Source organism: Entelurus aequoreus, linkage group LG04, assembly GCF_033978785.1.
Source record: "Entelurus aequoreus isolate RoL-2023_Sb linkage group LG04, RoL_Eaeq_v1.1, whole genome shotgun sequence".
Lineage (NCBI taxonomy): Eukaryota > Metazoa > Chordata > Actinopteri > Syngnathiformes > Syngnathidae > Entelurus > Entelurus aequoreus.
The window spans coordinates 45,080,256-45,103,306 of NC_084734.1; the positions used below are offsets into that span (position 1 = coordinate 45,080,256).

The 23,051-nt window shown below is 37.2% G+C and overlaps 1 protein-coding gene across 4 annotated transcripts in view; it reads left to right on the plus strand.

Moving 5' to 3' along the window:
* Window positions 1-23,051, plus strand: part of LOC133648666 (1-phosphatidylinositol 4,5-bisphosphate phosphodiesterase beta-4-like) — a 171,308-nt gene that overhangs the window by 116,508 nt on the left and 31,749 nt on the right. For all 4 annotated transcript variants that reach the window (XM_062044961.1, XM_062044963.1, XM_062044960.1 and 1 more), the window contains 13 exons: window positions 477-585; window positions 1,910-2,120; window positions 2,192-2,285; window positions 2,557-2,636; window positions 2,708-2,792; window positions 2,866-2,956; window positions 3,032-3,127; window positions 5,101-5,249; window positions 5,349-5,447; window positions 5,512-5,656; window positions 6,940-7,024; window positions 7,338-7,462; window positions 17,375-17,426. In XM_062044961.1, coding sequence (XP_061900945.1) covers window positions 477-585; window positions 1,910-2,120; window positions 2,192-2,285; window positions 2,557-2,636; window positions 2,708-2,792; window positions 2,866-2,956; window positions 3,032-3,127; window positions 5,101-5,249; window positions 5,349-5,447; window positions 5,512-5,656; window positions 6,940-7,024; window positions 7,338-7,462; window positions 17,375-17,426 — 1,421 coding nt within the window. The remainder of the gene's footprint in view (window positions 1-476; window positions 586-1,909; window positions 2,121-2,191; window positions 2,286-2,556; window positions 2,637-2,707; window positions 2,793-2,865; window positions 2,957-3,031; window positions 3,128-5,100; window positions 5,250-5,348; window positions 5,448-5,511; window positions 5,657-6,939; window positions 7,025-7,337; window positions 7,463-17,374; window positions 17,427-23,051) is intronic.

Here is a 23,051-nt window from a genome sequence, read left to right on the forward strand (position 1 = left end):
TTCCGTCCGACTCCACCTCTGCATGCCATCCTTCATTTCTCATCCCTCATCTCTGTCCCTCTCTGCTGCCGCCACCGCTCGCCTGCCCTGTGTCTGATTGGTGTTGCCACGGCAACGGAAAGGTAGAAGTTTCTGTCCTGTTGCTCGGCTCCTCTGGTTTCCTGCTGGCTGTGTTATGTGGTTGAATAGTTCCTCTTGCGTCCTATATGCCGCACGTTGGCAACACGCTAATTGGAGCTTTGGGTTGCAATAATAAGGCTACCTTGTTGACTCAGCACCTCATATCCCCTCATCTAAAAGCACTGTTATTGTACATGAAATCACCTCCCGCATTCTTACTTGTAAAGATCCTTTAGTCCCCGTGTCGTGTCACCTGGTGCTGTGCCACTTGTTTTTCTGATTGTTGCTTTTATTTTGGCGAAGTCAACAAGCTGCCTGTTGGTTTGTGTGACACGTGACGTACCTATGCTTCCCAGAACCAACGGGACCCCCGATTAAACGAGATCCTGTTCCCGTTCTACGACTACAAGAGAGCCATGCAGATCATAGACAAATATGAGAGGGATGAGGAGCTGAAAAAGAAAGGTAACGAGAGGAAAAGGGAACTGTGGGACTGTGCTGCCATCTGCCTGTGGGAGATTTAAACTACACCTTGCAGCACAATGTTATTTTGCAATAATTGATCATGTTTATAATACATTGAAATTATTTATAGTGTTTTCAATTAACAAGATAATACGTTGCATAATTTCTTGCAATTTGATTGATTGATTGAAACTTTTATTAGTAGATTGCACAGTACAGTACATATTCTGTACAATTGACCACTAAATGGTAACACCCAAACACGTTTTTTAACTTGTTTAAGTCGGGGTCCACGTTAATCAACTCATGGTAATATATTAAATTATATCAATACTTTTTATTGAGCTGTCTTTTAAAAATGTAAAAAGCTTTATATGACATTTTCCTACTTAACTTATAAAAAATATATTTAATGTAACTTTAAAAAAGTTGTATTACTTTTAAACATTAAGTTAATATAATTATAACAATATTTTTTTTGGATTAATTATATATTTTTATTATGGTTATATTTTAACCCCATTTTTTTTAGTAAAATAGAAATTTTATTTAAAAAAAATAATAATTACAAAAAAAAAGTATAACAACATTTATTGCTCCTTTCTTGTATTTTTACATTGGATTTGGTTTATGCGTTATTGGAGGAGTACAACACACTAAACATACTGTATATGCTTTTGTTCCATTTTTCCCCTTTTTAACATTGAAATAATTGTAAAATTATTTTAACATTTTTTCATAATTTTAGCTGGAGGTTATAATAATAATAATAATGATATTATTTGTAAACACAGCATTCTGCCCTCATTGAATGTTGGTATTTAGTTTGGCAGATAGGTAAGCAGTCCTATAATTTAGAGAGAGAAAAAACTTCCATGTTGATGTTGTTTATTGGTTGCCTCCAAATGACAGTACATTACTCAAAACTACCGCTAAGTACATAAAAGAAAGCCCATTAATGTACACATAAAATTGAAAAATATGTAGAAGCATGAAAAGTCAACAATGACGCCTGGTATGAATTGAAAAAGCAAATTAAACAATAAAGTAAGAATGTTGAATAAGAAATTTGATACTAACATACAATGGCTGATCCCATTAACAGGCTAACAAAAATTTGTATTTTGATCATTTTAAACTGTTACAAAACGTTTGCCAAATTAGATTGGAAGAGAACACATTTGACATAAAATTGCAAATGCATAACTACTTACAGGTATACAGTATATTCCCCAAATTGAGTGGAATAATTATAGGACTGCTGATTATAATTAAAATATTAATAACATTTTACAAATTAATGATTGATATTGTTCATCTTTAGGCCACATGTCCAGCGATGGCTTCTGCGGGTATCTGATGTCGGACGAGAATGCTCCGGTTTTCTTGGACAGGCTGGAGCTTTACCAGGACATGGACCAGCCCCTGGCACACTACTTCATCAGCTCGTCGCACAACTCCTACCTGACAGGGCGCCAGTTTGGAGGAAAGTCGTCGGTGGAGATGTATCGCCAGGCCCTGCTCTCTGGATGCAGGTATTTCAACGCTGCCTGGGATGCATGTTAATACATCTGCTGGAATACTAGAGATGCATCTTTTGTGCCAGATGTGTGGAGCTGGACTGCTGGGACGGCAAAGGAGAGGACCAGGAGCCCATCATCACTCACGGCAAGGCGATGTGCACTGACATCCTGTTCAAGGTACTCACAATATTACATGATACAGTATATGGATGCCCACTTGTGGTTAGATTGTGATACTCCATCCTCATGACCATTCTTTTAACTGAATCACCAAAAATGATTCCCGGGCGTGGCCACTGCTGCTGCCCACTGCTCCCCTCACCTCGCAGGGGGTGAACAAGGGGATGGGTCAAATGCAGAGGACACATTTCACCACATCTAGTGTGTGTGTGACAATCATGGGTACTTTAACTTTAACTTAACTTTAAACTGCTATGTTTTCACACAGGATGTCATCCAAGCCATCAAAGACACAGCATTTGTCACAGCAGAGTTTCCTGTTATTTTATCTTTTGAAAACCACTGCAGGTATATGTTATATTTGCACTATTATTCATGTTTTTGTCTTGATACACAAACCTGCTTGTGTGCCCCACCAGTAAACCACAACAGTACAAGATGGCCAAGTACTGTGAGGAGATCTTTGGGGACCTCCTCCTGAAACAACCACTAGAGAACTTCCCGGTAACTCCTCCTATACCTTTCCTCCTTTTCCTTACTCACTTATTATTACACTTGCAACCTTTTCCTCGCGCAGATTGAATCCGGGCGCCCCCTCCCCTCACCAAACGACCTAAGACGTAAAATCCTCATCAAAAACAAACGCTTGAAACCCGAAGTAGAGCAGAGTAAGTATGCAGCTCCACCTGTATACCGCCCTTCCTTCGAAAAGCCAGGTTATGGTTCATATGTTTGTCATACAGAGCAGCTGGAGGCCTTTAAGAAACACATGGAGGCAGGCGAGACCAACACCACCGCAATCATTATGGGAGAGGAGAACGAGGACGACCCAGAGAATGGTCAGATAATCTTTTTTTACCATGCATCTAAATTACTTTTGGTTTGTTTCCCGCAAAAAAGGGATAGGAAAAAGCATGTCAGTCCTCTGTTTCACATATTTACATTGGTAAAAGCAGGTACTATGAGGTAAGGGTCTCCCGAGTCGGATATTTGTCCGATATCAGCATAAAGTACTGTTTATCAGCTTGCATGTAAAATCTCTGATACAAGTGCTCTGATAGAAGCAGTCCTGCAGTGTGTTTACTTGTGAAAAATAGGACAGCCAGTTAACATCTAAATGTCTTCCAATAAGCACACAAGGTTGGTATTTTCTTGTATTTTAGTCAAGTCACTTACAAAAGATAAACATATATAGGCTACTGGGAGGTAGCAGCTACACAACAGCTAAGCACACACAAGCTAGACATACGCAATGTTGGGACCCTCCCTTTTATGACAGAAGAGTCCATCCAGAACCTCTTGTTCTAAGGCTGTCTAAAATGATAAGAGGTGATTGGAATTGAAGTTTAACAATTAATTAGACAAAAAAGTAGTAAGTACAAACAATAGCAACACCAGCGCTGTGAAAGCGAACTGACCTGTTAAAATGTCAGAACAATCTCTAAGATGGACTCCCTCCTCACATGCTTTTGTCAACGATGCAATGCCGCCCTGAAACTGAAAGTTAACTTGACGTGTGTGCCGAGCGCACACACATTCTTCTCCACTCTTGCTCCCTGCAGCTGTTACTTCTTCCTCCTGAACCGAAATGGGATACAATGTGTGTGTATTCGCAAAGATATAAAACCTAGGATGGATTTATGTGTTTATAAACTTCTTCGAGTAGAACCACGGCCAAACTTAGTCTTTTCTAAGGCGTTCCATTTTGCTCAAATGTGGGAAAATATTACTGTCCTGTAATAAGTGTCCCTAATTAAACAACATTTCAGTCTAAAACAGCACATTTGTCAATATAAACAAGTATTTAATAATTATAGTTGCATATTACTGAATGATGTGTGTCTATGTGTGTTGGCCCTGCAATGAGGTGGCAACTTGTCCAGAGTGTACCCTGCCTTCCGCCCGAATGCAGCTGGGATAGGCTCCAGCACCCCCTGTGACACCAAGAGGGACAACTGGTAGAAATTGATGGATGGATGGAATGTTTGATTCTTGCTGATATTGTATAAGATCAATTGAGTTGGGGAAAATAATACATTTTTAGATGCATCGCAATTCGGACATGGACGATTATAGAATCGATGAGTAAACGTCAATAATCGATAATCAATTTATTTATTGTAAAAAAAAAAAAAAGTAATGCAGACAGTTCCAAGTTGTGGCTGACAGCAGCGAGCCACCTAACAGAGAGATACGACCAGCTCCTTTATTATCGGGCACCTATGGTCCAGTATGGTACACATTTTAATTAATTTAATAAATGTCGGAATTATTATAACTGTTTCTTATTTCAAATGAATAATGTTTTTAAAGTTGCAAGTGATAAACGGTTATTTAGTGAATCGAAAATAAATCTAATACTGCATCAATACACATGAATTAAAGATGCATCAATAATCGATTTTTAATTGAATCGTTGCTCCTGAATCGTAATTGTAATCGAATCATGAGGTTTCCGAAGATTCCTTCCTCTAAAGATCAATATTCTTACTGTGCAATATGCAAAGATCCAATGTTTGTATTGTTTTGAAAGTAAAAAAATACACTCCTACTTTGAGATTTAGCTGGGATGACGTAAACTACTGCTGGTCGCTCATTTGTCGAGCAGATTTGTCATTGTATTAGTGTATCTATTAGACATTTCCGGGTTAGAAATGACAAAAATAAACACACATTAATATACTGGGTAGCCCATAGTCACCCCCTGGGTCAAAAGGTGTGTCCTTTTTTGCAGAGAAGTAAATACAATACAGAACACCCTCGTTCTCCTCCATTGTTGTCTCATTGATGCGTTCAATGAATGTGTGTGTAGTTGAAAAGGAGCCAGAGGACAAGGATGCGGCGTCGGAGGCTCCCAGCAGCCTGTCGGAGGCGGCCAGCGACAAAGAAGCCAACAGTGATGCTCAGTCCAATGCTGTGAACTCCAAGAAGGATGAGGAGCGCAGCAACAGTATCAAGAAGGTGGCTGTCACCTTGACGAGCTACTACTGTACACCAACCATACGTATGAAAGAAACGTGGTTTAAAACTGCAATACTTTGTGGATATCTGCGTGTCCAGGTGCCTGAAGACGACGCAACAGAGGTGTCAGAAGCTACAGAAACCGCCGATGCCACAGATATCTCGGAGGCATCTGACCCAGACAACAACAACAAGAAGGTAAACAGTACCAAATTAAAGTACCATCTGGATCCATTCGTCAATCTAATCGCTTTCTGATCAGGGTGGTGAGGGCTCCGAGGACCTAGAGGAGGCTCTCATCGCTCAGTACACGTACGTGGGTGCCACCACCAACATCCACCCCTTCCTGTCCGCCATGGTCAACTACGCGCAGCCCGTCAAATTCCAGAGTTTCGACGTGGCAGAGGGTGAGCATGCTTTAACCTCTACTGCGTTTTGTGTCAAATTGTAAACTACATTTGTATAATTCCTGTTCTGATTTTTTTAATACTGATTGATAGCCACTGATCAATATCGGTGGATTTCAGTGAAAAATGACATCATAGCACCAATGCCAATTCAGCGTTTTGGTCCTTTGGCTGACAGAGGCAGCAAGCAGCAAATAAACTACATTTTTACAAGTATTATTATCAATGAAGTACTGACGGACGAGGCTAAACATGTTACACACCAAGTAAGAACAATTAGGAGCAGACAAGAAGGCATGCTAATCGCTAAACTAGCAGCGAAGCTAACTTTAAACAACACAAGAAATAAGTGCTTAGTAAAGTTCAAGAAGTGTACATGGAAGTACGTTGCTGAAGAAAGTAAGCAGTATTAACATGAAAGTAAGAAGTCGAATAATAAGAGTTAGAGTGAAGATAATATGAAAACAAACTGATGCTGTGCCAGCATTGTCACATTGTACATGACATGTAAGAGGAGGGCGGATCGATCCATAAATTGGTAGTGTTGATACCAAGGGTAGTATCAGTGTATTATTGATACTAGAGTGGTTAGATCAATATTTGAATTACTCAAAATTGGTTTCTTGTCGTTTTTGTTAATATGTACAATGTAAGGGACTAACTCCCTGGACACAGGAGAAGTTTGAGGCAAAAACCAGTTGATTTACAAGTATAGTACTAACGTTTGTAGATTAGTTTGTACTTTTGTTTAATTAGTTTGTACTATCGTATTTGTTCTGATCAAACAATTGTATGTAATAAAAGATAATAAGGAACTATTCAAATGTTGTGTTGATATTTTTACACTGTCAATAGCACTTGAATAATTGTTTTAAAAGTACAGTTAATACATCTCGCTCACTCATGGATGATTGTTATCGTCAGCATAAAACTGTGGTCATTTTTACTAATGAATGAAGGCTGCAGCTAAAGAAAGTTCAGCAAGGTAGCACTGCATGTTTCCATAAAGTTCATGATTTGCAATGTTAAAATTTAGCCTTCGGATTCTGATCTGCATGCAGTTTTTGATATATTAAACAAAGTCAGGACTATTAATTGCTTCATGGTGCATTGTTTCAACTACTGTTTACTGGGTCAGCATGATGTAATAAGATGTGTTTTCATAATTTGTCATTTGACTTCAGTTTTGCTACACAAAAAGTGGAGTTACGGAGTTTGTCAATATGCTGAGGAGACATTTTCTTCTCTATTTTTGTTTTATATTATCTTATGATTTTCCTCAGATAAAAACATCCACCACAACATGTCCTCTTTCAATGAGTCGGTGGGGTTGGGCTACCTGAAGACCAACGCCATCGAATTTGTGAAGTATCCTTTTGGCTTTTGGTCCACGTAGACTCTGGAGGCTCTCTTATACTTGATTACTTTTAGTAGTAAAAAATAAATAAAAAAATTAACCATAACGAACGAAAAAACATAACAATCCAGTGTGAACCTCGAGAGACGAGTGTGTGTTTGAACCATGTTGCATATACTTACCTCACACACACATTTTCACTCTCCTGCTCCAGGGGGACTGCTTGACCCAAACTGTTCAGACTAAAAATAGTCCATCTGATGTACACGCACACACATGCTCACTGTGTGTTTTTGTTGTAATTTTTCCTGAGCATCAGTGCAGCTACAACAAGCGTCAGATGAGCCGTATCTACCCCAAAGGGGGCCGAGTAGATTCCAGTAATTACATGCCTCAGATCTTCTGGAACGCAGGCTGCCAGATGGTCTCGCTCAACTTCCAGACCCCAGGTACCGCATCACGCCACGTGGACCTCTCACACACACACACACACACACACACTCACACACACACTGCATATAAGTATATACACTGCCTTTACATAAAATTAAAGATGTGTGATGGATAAAATGTTTTTAAGAGCAGAAATTATAAATGTTAGGAGCTGCCACTGCACTGGGATGTATTAGTTCTGCATGTGTTTTGCATACTATTGTGACCTCTTCAAAGCATTATCAAATTATATACAGTATATAGCATAGGTGTCAAACTCAAGGCCCAGGGGGAAGACCTGGGGCCTGATGTACCAACAGTTGCATGGCTTTCCTACTAAATATGGACGTACGATCAAATACAGAAAATGGCGTACGCCAGTAGAAATTCAGATGTAAATCGCAATCGACTTGGAAACTTCCGCAGACGCGTGTGTGGCTTGGCACGCCTAGACCGCGTCCCCTTTACATATGCAAATCATAATGAAAATAGCCATGTGCTTGAGCTCGGCATGTTTTGAACAATCACAAGTTGATAGGAGCTGCTTCTTTCTCCTGTTTGGAGAGAACAGCAGAGTGATTGTCAGCCTGTCATTAATTGCAGGTTCTCTGAAAACTGAACACAGGCGGAAATTTAAAAAAATAAATGGTCGTGTCAAGAAGAAATTGAAGAAGATAGATGTGTGTAGCCAAAACTGACTCGGGGAAATTAGTGCTGCACTATGTTTGAAAAGATAGTCACTACAATGATACGTACGCTACACGTAAACGCCGCGTGCAACAGCAACAAAGTAGACGCGAAGATAAAACATGAAATGCAACCTTACCCAAGCTTAAACAATGCATATTTATCCGCGAGAATAACCCAGCCAAACACAAAGAAGCTATAGACCTCCATGCTTTTCCAAGTTTTCATCTGTTTTGTCGTGTAAAATTATGTCTGGAGCACAAGAGTTTGATTTGTCTGGGAACGGGACCGAAGTATAATCCTTGATATCACTCGACAAATCTTTTTTGCTAAAGTATAGGGATCTATTCCATTGCATAGTTTGATGTTTTGCTCGTATCTGCTTTTTGCAGGAAGATTTAAGCCTCTTTTGTACTCAGATAGTTTGCGCGCTGATTGTTGTACAACAGCCATCTTGGCTTGGTTGACCAGCACTGGTTTTCACTTCCGGGAAGAAGTCACGAGTCGGAAATACCAGCAATATGTAAAAAAAAATTGACTTCAAAATGCCATAGTGTGTAAAATAAAGTGGCAGCAATGTTTAGAATAAACACACTTACTGTAATTGAACACAAACATAATGCTTAAATGTTCTAATCATATTTATTACTACAAAGTCACGAAGTCACTTCCTGTCAATGAGAAAGGACGCAAAGAAAAAAAGCTCCGCTTCTGCTACCGGAGTTTTTGTTAAGTCTGAAGATTTTGACCACTGATTTGACCACTGATTTGCGATCACAGCCACAGGAGAGTCACCTGGCATCTTCGATCTGATTTTGGTCAGTTGAGAGGCACTGATACGCAGAAATAAGGCGAGTGGAAGAGCCGTTAGCCTCAAACCAAAGGCGCCTCCCGCAGTTCAAAGCGGTTGCCTAGCAACCAAAAGTTATGGCGAGTTTACAGCTGTTTTAAAGTGATCCCGACGTCGCAGAGTGATATAAGTTGACAGGCTGACACGTCAAATTGATCTCTGAACGGCGCAAAGTACGAAATTGTTGAAAAAACAAGTTAAAAGTGCCGCAAGTCGCTAAAGAAGTAACTGCCCTTAAGACATAAGAGGCGCTGACGTCAGTGACTGCCGCGATGCCAAAAGTTAAAGGATTGACTGGAAAGACTGATTTGAAGCTGGGCACAGGACATGATGGGATTCAAGAAGGGATACTACAAAAAATACTCCAGGAATTTAAAGAAGAAATGATAGAAAAATTGGAAGAATTGATTGATGGATGGAAAGAGGATATGAAAGAAATGAAAGAAGAAATTAAAGAAATGAAAAAAGAGAACAACTCCAGAAATAAAGAAGCCACTGAAATGAGCAAACAAATGAAGATCCTTCAAGAAGACAACAACATGCTGAGGAACATCATAGATGAAATGGATCAGGATAAACGAATGAATGATATCATTGTGACAGGGCACCGAATTAAACCAAGATCCTATGCGAAAGCTGTGAATAATGAAGGTGAACCAGATTAAATGGATATGGTCTCAGCAGAACAGCAAGTGGTCAACTTTCTGCAATCAAAAGAAATTGAAATTGACATTAATACCATCGAAACATGCATCCCACTGAACGGAAGAAACAACAACGCCACTCCAGTCGTGCTTGTGAAACTCGTAAACAGAAAATCTAAAATGGCATTGCTGAGACAGGGAAAGAAGCTGAAGGGAACAAATGTGTACATGAATGAGCATCTCACAAAACGCAATGCTGGAATCGCCAAGAAAGCACGCGACTTGAGAAGGCAGGGAAAAATCCAGGGAACTTGGAGCGCCAACTGTAAAATCTACATCAAGCTGAATGGAAGTCCAGAAGCAAGAGTAATTGTTGTCCATGACATCAAGGACCTGGACAATTTTTAAAGTTTACACAGCTACCACAACAACGATGATAATGGACTCTGACAGAAAACAAGCACCTAAATTCAGCATCGGCACTACTATGTTCCAAGGGACGACTAAACAAGAGGACCTAGATTCAGGATTGCATTCACCTACACTTATTGAGATTATTGAAACAACATCAAAGATTGTTGAACAAGAAAATATGGAACTAAAAAATTTCTGCAACAAAGATCACAAAAACCAGGATTTGGAAAATGATATAGATCCAGATACAAATTTTTTCTCCCACATCAGTAATAGTTGTTTTTATTATACAGATGATCAATATAATAGCAACATTGAATGTGATAACAAATTGTCAATTATTAATTTTAATAGTAGAAGCTTGTATGCAAATTACAACAACATTAAGAACTTTTTGGAACACATCAACGAACCCTTCAAAGTGATTGCTGTCACAGAAACATGGATTGATGATAAAAAAGGAATAGATTTTGATCTGGAGGGATATGAACTAAACTACATCAACAGAACCAACAAAAATGGAGGAGGAGTAGCTGTGTACGTGATGAAGAACCTGAACTACAAAGTGGTAAAAAACATGTCATTTGCCATTGATAATATCTTAGAATGTATAACCATTGAAATATGTCAGGAAAAAAGCAAAAACATATTCATCAGTTGTATATATAGATCACCTAAGTCAAGTATAGAAACATTTGAAGAATGGATCAAGGCTACTTACATGGACAATGGTCAAAGAATAATGTTCTTATGTGGTGACTTTAATATTGACTTATTGAACCCCAACAAGCAAAAGTCTATTGATGACTTCATTGATACAATGTACAGCATCAGTCTATATCCTAAAATCACAAGGCCAAGCAGAATCACAGCACACTGTGCCACGCTTATTGATAATATTTTTACCAATGATTTTGATAATAACACTACAAGTGGTCTACTTATAAGCGACGTTAGTGATCATCTGCCAGTTTTTACAATATATAATGGAAACTACAAGAAGAACATGGAAGACAAAAGGACATTTCGAAGACTGTGCACAGAGAAGAGGATGACTGCCTTCAAAATTGAGCTACAAAAGCAAGATTGGGACAATGTGTATAATGAAAAAGAGGTTGATGAAGCATATGAACATTTCTTAAACAAGTTCATAATACTTTATGACAAACATTGTCCATGGATACAACCCAGTAACAAGCAGAGAAAGAATAATCAACCATGGATGACAAAAGGATTAAAAAATGCTTGTAAGAAGAAGAATACACTATATAGAGAATTTATAGCACAAAGAACTATAGAGGCAGAAATTAAGTACAAAAAGTATAAAAACAAGTTAACAGACATACTACGATCATGTAGAAAAGAATATTACAGTGAATTGTTGGACAGGAACAAAAATAATATGAGAGCAACATGGGGCATCCTCAATAGCATTATTAAAAATGGAACTAAGAGGGACTACCCTCAATACTTCTTAGATGAAAATAAAAAAAATGACAACATAAAGGAAGTAGTTGAAAGCTTCAATAATTATTTTGTAAATATTGGACCAAAATTGGAAGAAAGGATTCCAGACCCAGTTCCAATTGAGGACTATAATGATACCATAGAGCGAAATCCCAACTCCATGTTCCTCAGTAATGTGACACAGGAGGAAATAGTTACAATCGTGAAAAAATGTAAATCTAAGACTTCAACTGATTGTAACGGAATTGATATGGAAACGATAAAAAAGGTTATTGAAGAGATCTCAGGACCATTTATGTATATTAGTAACCTATCATTTCAAACAGGTACATTTCCAAACAAAATGAAAATAGCTAAAGTTGCACCAATTTATAAGACTGGAGATAAACATCAATTTACAAATTATAGACCTGTTTCTCTACTTCCACAATTTTCTAAAATCATTGAAAAACTGTTCAATAACAGATTAGAAAGTTTCATAAATAAAAATAGAATACTCGAAGAGAACCAATATGGATACAGAGCTAATGTTTCAACTTCAATGGCTTTAATTGAAATTACAGAAGAAATTACCAATGCAATAGATAGTAAAAAATGTGCAGCAGCGGTTTTTATGGATCTAACTAAAGCATTTGACACAATTAATCACAATATTTTAATAAAAAAACTAGAACGATATGGCATCAGAGGGTTAGTCTTAAACTGGATAAGAAGTTATCTAACGAACAGGAAACAATACGTGAAGCTAGGCGAACACACGTCTACAACGCTAAATATATCCTGTGGTGTACCTCAGGGATCAATACTAGGACCTAAATTATTCAATCTCTATATAAATGACATTTGTAAAGTTACAAAAGATTTAAAGTTAGTATTATTTGCGGATGATACAACAGCGTTTTGTTCAGGAGAGAACACACAGGAGATAATACAAATAATAACAGAAGAAATTAACAAATTAAAAAGATGGTTTGACAAAAACAGACTATCGTTGAATCTTAGTAAAACTAAAATAATGCTATTTGGTAACAGTAGAAGAGAAAGTCAAACACAAATACAAATAGACGGAATAGAAATTGAAAGAGTAAACGAAACCAAATTTCTAGGTATAATGATTGATGATAAATTGAACTGGAAATCTCACGTAAAAAATATACAACATAAAGTTGCAAGAAACACGTCAATAATGAATAAAGCAAAACATGTTCTAGACCAAAAATCCCTTCATATTCTCTACTGCTCACTAGTGTTACCATATCTGAGCTACTGTGTAGAAATATGGGGAAATAATTACAAAAGTACACTTCATTCATTAACGGTGTTACAAAAAAGATCAGTTAGAATAATACATAATGTTGGATATAGAGAACATACAAACCCTTTATTTATTGAATCAAAAATACTGAAATTCCACGACATAGTGAATTTGCAAACAGCTAAAATTATGCACAAAGCAAACTATAACCTGCTACCCAAGAATATACAACAATTCTTCTCAAAAAAAGAGGAGAAATATAATCATAAGAGAAAAACGTAATTTAAAACATTTGTTTGCACGTACAACACTTAAGACCTTCAGTATATCAATATGTGGAATTAAATTATGGAATGGATTAAGCAAAGCAATCAAACAATGTACTAATATGATACACTTCAAGAAACTCTTCAAACTTAAAGTGTTTACAAAGTACAATGAAGAACAACCATGACAAACATTCTCAATTTATTTCATCCATCCATTCATTCATTCTTAAAGTAATCTTACTTATCTCATCATATGAAATATGACTTACTTCACCAATTATTATTATTAAATTCTTACTATTATTTATTTATTTATTTATTTTTATTGTAATTACTTATGGAGTTTATTGTGAAAAAATTGTGAACAGGAAGTGAACAAAAAGTTTTGCAACTGTTATGTAAAGAAAAGGGGTAGGATTAAATAAGCTCTGCTTCTTCCTACTCCTTTTCGAACATGTTGAAAAGAAACTGGAAATTGTGATGTATTATGTTGTATGATTGCATGTTCGAAATAAACTCAAACTCAAACTCAAACTCAAACAAACATGTATTTTTATATGCAAAGAATTGTGCGGAAACATCCACTGTTACAAGCTAATGTTAAAAAAAAAAAATACAATTGAGTGTCTTTAAACTGTCAATGTAAATGTGTAACAAGTGTAAAACAATAATGTTCACTTTAATGTCTTTCAACTTTTACTTTTTGAGAAGCAGTGTCCTCCGCAGTGGACATGTGTATCAGTTTGGAAAATGCTGTTTCTCATGAAAGTTAACTGTTAACTTTCAATAATGTAAATACCTCACAAATTGATGCTTAGTAGGAAAAAACAACACAGCTGACAGAAAGTACACAATCGCTACAGGATGCTGAGCTGTCTGTGATTGACAGCTATGAACACCAATCATTGCATTGCGCTATCAAAATCGGGTGCCCCAAATTGGGAGGGGGCCCCTGGGCCTCAGCCCAGGTAAGCCTGGTGCATTAAGGCAACCGTGGGCGTGGTGCACCTTGACCAAGTCTGTTTTGGCTTGGACCACTCGAGACGACCATGGCACGGTTTATTACGTCTGCCAAATAGGTTGTTTTCGCCAGGGCTTGTCTGTCTGTTTGTTAGTGTTACGGTCGCCGTGTCGTGGTCTCATCTAAAAGGGATGCGTAACATAAAAGACGGACGCTTTGGACTTGTTCTTCTTAACCCTCCTGTTGTCCTCGGGTCATTTTGACCCGCCACTGTGTTAAAAACCAAAAAAAAATCCCCTAAACAATATTTTTTCAACTTGAAATTTTATGACTTCTCCTAGCTTGGCACCAACAGTAGAAAATGTGAAATGTTGCTTTTATTCACATTTCCATGTAAGCTGTACAAAAAAATGTACAAAGGTGGTCTTCGGGTCAAAATGACCCGTGAGTCACAAAGTGTTGAAATCAAAGTCACAGAGTTATTTATACATCACGGAATGTTACAATGTTTTAGTTGTTATAGTCCAACAGTAGCAGAGCTCTTTTTCTGTGGATTTCCAGGGATTATAAAGGTGCTGCAGATCACAGGGCCCCGAATTATGTCTGTGCTGAAGCCATGAGTGAGCATTATACCGCTGAAGAGGCTCTAGAGCTGATTTTTTCAGATGTCCAGCAAGACAACTCTGATTCAGAAGAGGAAGTGGAGAATGTATCAGAAGAAGAAGATCTGGAGGAATACAACCCAGAGCATGATGAATCATCTTCAGAAAAAGAAGAAAACCCTGAAGCTGAAAGAGAGACTTTCCTTTCAAAAAATGGCAAAATAACATGGTCCTCAGCAGCATTTGACCATCAAGGCAGGCATGCAGAACAAAACATCATAAAGATGACCCCAGGACCCACAAGGTATGCCGTTTCTCATGCCCATGACATAGTCTCTACATTCTACCTGTTTATCACACCAGCAATTGAAAAAATAATCCTGGAAATGACAAATTTGGAGGGTTTTCGCAAATATGGATACAGCTGGAAAAAGATGGATGAGACTGACCTGCAGGCCTACTTAGGGCTGCTAATCTTAGCTGGTGTATACAAGTCCCGAGGTGAGGCTGCAACTAGTCTATGGGATGCAGAGAGTGGAAGGCCAATTTTCCAAGCCACAATGCCACTCAAACTCTTTCACACCTACTCAAGACTGATACGATTTGATGACCGTGAGTCAAAACCAGCAAGACGTGTGACAGACAAACTTGCAGCCATAAGAGAGGTCTTCTGAGTACACTGCACACAGATGGTGACGTTAGCGATCGTGAGGACAGGAAGCCAGTCATCATCCTAAACTACAACCGCAACAAGGGAGGTGTGGACAACCTAGATAAGGTGATTGGAACATACAGCTGCAGAAGAATGACTGCCCGCTGGCCCTTGGTCATCTTCCACAACATCATTGATGTTTCCTCCTACAATGCCTTTGTGATTTAGAGAGAGATCAACCCGACCTGGATGTCTCGTAAGCAGAACAAGAGTAGGGTGTTCTTGGAGAAGCTGGGAAAGGCACTCGTAATTCCACTCATTGAAAGAAGGAAGCATGTCCCCCGCACAGAAGCCTCAGCAGCAGTAGTGAAAGCTATTCAGAGTGCAGGAGCTCCTGATCAACCTGAGGATCCAGCTACCACAGCCACTTCCCCAGCTAGGGCAAGTAAGAGGAAGAGATGTCAGTTCTGCCCTCAAAAGAAGGACTGTAAAACACATACTGTGTGCTGCAGGTGTAAGAAATATATCTGCAAAGGCTGCGCACTTGCATACTGCCCTACATGTGCCAATTAGGGTTAGCTAATTAGTTAATTAGTTGAATGGGTTATGTTAATTTTCATATTTTTGTATTGTACATTGTCTTCAATTGTTCACTGGAGAAAGAAAAGAAAGAAACTGAGTCATTGGGATGAATAAAAATGCATACAAAACGCAAATTGTTTTGCTTTTCTTAAGCTATACAAATGAAGTAAAGAGGGAAATCTCAGTTATTCACACATTTTGTGGTGAATGACAAGTTGTTTCTTCAAGCAAGATGAAATTTGGTGTTTAAATTCAATTAATATGCTTATATTAGGGGTTTAGTGAAGACGGGTCATTTTGACCCGGAGGACACGGGGTGTATACAGGAAATGAGGACAACACAAGGGTTAAACAGCTTATTTAAAAAAGGAATGTTGCAGTAGTACAAATTGTAGTGTCGCTAATGCAGCGAGTCGTGGCAACATATGCAGGTGCACGGTGATCAGATGGGCTGGCAATCTGAGAGAGAATCTCCCAAATCCTCTGTCCGCTGCGCACAGGATTATGGGAAATGTAATTTATTTTTCAACCAGCCAACACACACGCGCCAGAAAAAACTATATTCACCAAGTTTTTCGTTTGATATGGTCACACATCATGGCGTTGTTGTAAAGAGATTTTCGAACCGCAATAACGCGGTATCTACAATACCGTTACATCTCTAATATAATATAATGAAAAATAGAGTAGGAGCATTTTGAGTTTTCTAAACAATTGTTTTTAATATAAACCCATAGAAAAAGTGCACATGCTTCAGACCCTTGAAACTCAAAAAGAAAAAGTGCTATCAAAATAACGCAAGCCTTTTATTTGTTTGACATTTAAAATTTTGAAGTTGCAAATATTAACCTTTATCCACACTATTATCTTTTGAAAAATCTAATACCATAAACATTTACTCCAACAAATATGCGGACTATTAAAAACTAACCAAATGGGGTAAATTATCTGTATAAACAGTTTTTTGTCCTTTATCTTTTCAACATTATTTTTGTACCCAATACTTTCTTGCCATTAATAAAGCGTGTAATTTGCCGCCTGGTGTCACATGGGAGGAGTTACAATGCATGCGATAGGTGTGTGTATATTTCCTGTGTGTTTAGTGGGTTATGGTAATGACGAGGGAAGCTGCACAGGTCAAAATAAAGTTGCGTTAGTTAAATAAATTTAAAAATTTTTAAATTAGGTTGTAGTTTCCATCTGGACCATAATCCGTCTATTGACGACCCCTGCTGTTGACACTTGCCACATATGGTTTCAACAGTGATTCAAACCTTTTGATGCAATACTTTCTTAGTTGAAGTCAGAATCAAGGTGCATTACAATGTAGTGGTTCTGCTTTTGAGCGTTAGAAGCCAAGCACAGTCTGCAGTGTGGAGGAAGCAGCCTGTTGGAAAGCAGCTGTTGCCACATGACCAGAGGCCAACATAGTTCAGCATATGGCGCTCTTGCAGCCGCTCACGTGGAAGACTGCACACGAGAGGATGAGCTTTGGGGGAGGAGGGGAAGAAATGTGCCATCATTGGATTTTTGTGTATTTTTTCAGATCTGTCCATGCAGTTGAACCAGGGCAAGTTTGAATACAACGGCTCGTGCGGGTAAGAGAGCATCTTCCTTGCCGCCGCTGCCTCTCTCATCTCTTAAACCTTGTCACATCTCATTAGTGGTTGCCTCCCGCGACGGGCACCATTGTGCGTTCCCGAGGGTCCGTATAAGTAGTTTTCAGAGAGGACTCCTCAGCATCATCTGTGTCTTCCTCTTGTCTAGTATTTCCAGCGCCAATGCTTGTAATAGGAGGTCCGGACTTTTGCCACACAACCATTTTGACCAATGCAACTCACTAAAACAGACTGTCCTCTGGGGCCCCTTATTTTCTACACAGCACTGAAAAACATCTATGTAAAGTACTTTTTATGAAAAAATGATGTCTACACAAACATAGATCAGGAAACTCATTTATTGTCATTATTACAATAAGTAATCATTTTTCTTGGTTAATTGGTTTCAGACCTGATTGCGTTAAGTGAGTTTCTGCAAAGCATGAATTCGTATATATAAATTGAATATTTTCATATAAGGCATAAAATATATTTGCAACCCTCTAAACATGAAAAAATACTCGCATTGTCTCTTTTACCTAATATAGTAGACACAATAATAGAAAATCAAACATACTGTACTGTATTGATGGGTGAATTATGCCTCAGTGAGTGTTTGGCACACTCACTACCTGTATCAACAGTGACACTGTACTGTTACTGTGTTAGCGGATAACCCTTATAAAACACTATCTGCTGGATTAAAACAATTACTACATTTGACCTTCCATCCATCCATCCATTTTCTACCGCTTATACCCTTTGGGGTCGCGGGGGGGCGCAGGAGCCTATCTCAGCTACAATCGAGCGGAAGGCAGGGTACACCCTGGACAAGTCGCCACCTCATCGCAGGGCCAACACAGATAGACAGACAACACTCACATTCACACACTAGGGCCAATTTAGTGTTGCCAATCAACCTATCCCCAGGAGCATGTCTTTGGAGGTGGGAGGAAGCCGGAGTACCCGGAGGGAACCCACGCAGTCACGGGGAGAACATGCAAATATAAAAAAAAAATTTTTTAAGATCCTCAGTAACTGCTGCAATAGTAGTATTGATCCTTCCTGGGGTCGAAAATTTTAAAAACACAATGATACATGTAGAACAAACCAAAGATAGACCAAAAAGAAAAGAAAATGATAGTTATTTTTGTATGAATATATAAAGTTTTAATCTTTTACAAAACGTTACTGAATTTATTTTCAAAAAGTTTGCAGATATTGTCAAATATAATTGAGTTGTTTTTTTTTTCCATGAATATCTGCGCACAACTGTGGTCAATGAGCTAAATAATAAACATAAAAATAACCCTTATTTTATTTGTTACTGCAGACCTGGGCATTCTGCGGCCCGCGGGCCGCATCCGGCCCTTTGTGCGTCCCTGTCCGGCCCGCGTGAGGCCAATTATAAATTACAAAATAAATTTTTAAAAATATCTATGTCGAGTGTGCAATACAACGGTGCTGCTTTTGTTTTGAAAATCGTTATTTGTATTACTTCCGTGTGGACGTATGCGTGTGCGTGATTGTGAGTGAATGTGAACAGCTGCAATCATTAATTACAAAATAAAGTTGAAAAAACATCTATGTCGTGCGCGCAATACAACTGTGCTGCTTTTATTTTGAAAATTATTATTTATGGGCGTGTGTCAGTGTGTAACCTGCGAGTGAAGGTGCACATGCAGCGACAAGTGATGCACGGTTTACACCCGGACGCTAAAAAGAGAAAAGTTGATGAAGAATGGCGTGTTTCCAACAAGACATGGACTGCCATGCAACGTCCCCTCTAAGGTGCGTGCCTGCGCAATTGCGCACTGCTCAAGCGTCTGCTGCGCGCAGCAAATATATGCCGCGCACCAAATCAAATCCCATCTGAATTCTAAACAAAATAAACATATTTATTCTATGTAATTTTGCAATGCAACTTCGAGTGACAGTGACAACAAGCGGCCCTAACGGTGTTCGTCAACACCGTTCAATTGAACACCGTTCAATTATTGTAACGTCTATCGAGATGCTTCGAGGCCAGGAATTATATCGATCACTTTATTGAGCAAAACTGTTTATATTCGGCCATAACCACACCAAAAACATAAGTAAAACACTTCTATCTCGAAAAACTAGTCATTTTCTGCCGTACAAACCAGGCCAAAACCAACTTGTCATCTGTCACCAACACGCATAGCATTAAACCACTGGTGCGTTTACGGCCACACAAAAAGTCGGACAACTCAAACATCACACAAAGTTACACTATGACTCCTCAGTCATACGTGTGCTTATTTTACTGTCATTTATTATTAATGTTAATTTATTTATATTAGTCATGGAATGCTGTTACATACACTATGTTGAAGTATTACTATTATTATTAATTATTATTATTATTTATCTTACGGTATATATCAAAAATAATATTGAGCAAAATTTAATTGAAATATTGTCGATGTGGCCCTCCAGCAGTGCTCGGGTTGCTCATGCGGCCCCCGGTAAAAATTAATTGCCCACCCCTGTGTTACTGTAATATAAAAATTATCCCACACTTTTTCTTTGTAAAACAATGACGAACAAACTGATGTCAAATGCGACACGCCACTTTTCCGACTTTATTTAGTATGAGCCGAAAGAAATGCTTCCTGACAAACAAAAGTTTGGAGCTTCCCAGTCAAATGACACAGCAACTGCATCGATCATATTTTTTTTCTTAAAGTGACATACACATATGGGTATCGAGGGATACAGTTTCACTCCTAATGGTTTTATATTGCATTGATGCTTCAGTATCGCTTGACACATCACTGCTGCATTGTAATACACACAAGACATACTGTACAGTAATATAGATTCACACACATTTAACTACACAGTTCTTAAACACAACCACTAACTTGTGAAAATGCTGCACCTTGTCCGTTGATGATGACAATGATCTGCTGTGCAATACAGTTCAGTACCTTACATTTGTTATTTAAAGTTCATTTTTAATCTTAAAAAAAGCTTAATTTAGGCAAAAATGCATAAAATGTGCTTAAATATACATATATTGAAGCTATATCGGATTTATGACACCAAAAGACTTCCAAATTTTGCTAATATATATATATATATATATATATATATATATATATGTATGTATGTATGTATGTATGTATGTATGTATGTATGTATGTATGTATGTATGTATGTATATGTATGTATGTATGTATATATTTATATATGTATGTATGTATATATATATTTATATATATATATATATATATATATATATATATATATATATATATATATATATATATATATATATATATATATATATATATGTATGTATGTATATATATATATATATAATAAATATGATCAAAATAGTATCAATCTCACAGAGATACCCCAGCCATTTTGAGAGTTAATGAGCCTGCCAGTCACGTGATCTGTGACGTAGCGTTAGGAACCAAAAATCTCTCTTCCATCAACAATGCTAATCAAGTAGACCTTGTGTGAGCCAACAACAATTACTTTGGGACAAATTATGATCCAGAACCTTATATTTTTTAGCCTAAACACAAAGAGGATGAGCAATAAGTTTTAAAAGCTGAGTGCTAAACGGATGCGGCTTTATTGTATCACTATAGCATCAGCAGCATTGCTAGGTGCTAAACATACAAACTAATTAGGGATGTCCGATAATGGCTTTTTTGCCAATATCCGATATTCCGATAAAAAAAAATTTATTAAATAAAATAAGATAAATACATTTAAAAAAAAATCTTGAATAAAAAAGAAAGTAAAACAATATAAAAACAGTCACATAGAAACTAGTAATTAATAAAAAATGAGTAAAATTAACTGTTAAAGGTTAGTACTATTAGTGGACCAGCAGCACGCACAATCATGTGTGCTTACGGACTGTATCCCTTGCAGACTATATTGATATATAATGTAGGAACCAAAATATTAATAGCTGAAAGAAACAACTCTTTTGTGTGAATGAGTGTGAATGAATGTAAATGGGGGAGGGAAGTTGTTTGGGTTGGTGCACTAATTGTAAGTGTATCTTGTGTTTTTTATGTTGATTTAATTTAAAATAAATAAATAAATAAAATAAAAAAACGATACCGATAATAAAAAAAACGATACCGATAATTTCCGATAATACATTTTAAAGCATTTATCGGCTGATAATATCGGCAGGCCGATATTATCGGACATCTCTAAAACTAACCATAATAAACCACAATAAAACAAACACTTACTGTACAATTTCCACTCTCTCTGGGATGCCGACCGACAAGATGCTCACATAATCCCGTTTAGATGACAATTCAATCGCAATCCTTATGAAGGGTTATAAAAAGTTGCAGAAACTAGGTCTTTCTTGCCATCCCTGGACGTGAAAGTCCACCAGTCTGTCGGTCAATAGCTATATTTGTCTACAACAAGGGTGAGAAATGCATGAATTATAATGTAGAATTTACTTTTAGCAAGTTTGAGACGAAGCAGAAACAGCCGCCGACTTAGTGTGGCAACAATAGCCATGTAAACTAGCATTTGCTCACTGCTATTAATGCGCGGCTAAAATAGGCAGTCTGTGTTTGCGCTTACAATAACAATAGAGCTAATGTTTGGTTAATTTTCAGATCACGGCATGTAAATGGAGTATTGTTGGCGGTTTCTGGATGTTTCGAGAGAGAGTATAATGAGTATATATGAGTATAACATATATATATATATAAATATATATATATATATATATATATATATATATATATATATATATATATATATATATATATATATATATATATATATGAGTATAACATATATATATATATATATATATATATGAGTATAACATATATATATATATATATATATATATATATATATATATATGTGAGTATAACATATATATGAGTATAACATAGGACCCTCGATCTCTTGACTCAATTGTTGGCTATTTATTTTGAATGCATAAAACCGCCAAGCATATATGTTCTTGTTTTACATAAGGATTGTGAATGATAAACAGCACATCTCTTTCCAATTTTTGCCTATGTCTAGTATGACTGATCTGATAATATGGTCAGTGTTACTCCAGTGACGTAGAATCTATGGAAATTGCAGAAGATATTCGGAGCGGAATACCGGTATTCAAAATAGCCATCTGAATTTGTGGCGTTTTGTGATGTTTTGCCAGTATTTTCACATACTTTGCAGATTGTAAATACAATTGACATCCATCCATTTTCTACCGCTTGTCCCTTTTGGGGTCGCGGGGGGTGCTGGAGCCTATCAATTGGATATAGTTTAATGGATACAAAGAAAAACTATTAAGCATATAAAGTCAACTTGTTTTTCCACTCTACTGGTACTTTAATATACAGCAATAATTTATGAATTATATATTTTTATTTTATTTTATATAATTAATTGTATTTTTTTACTGTTATTTACTTGACATTTTTTTAATGTATTTTATCTATATTTTCAAACACCTTTTGTTATTCTTTTATGTATCTTTTTTTTTTTTTACTTCTATTTCCATTTTTCGGATTTTATTTTTTTAACATTTGTGTTTCCAACGTCACTAAATAAGTGATTTATTGTTCTGTTCATTTCTCTTTCTAA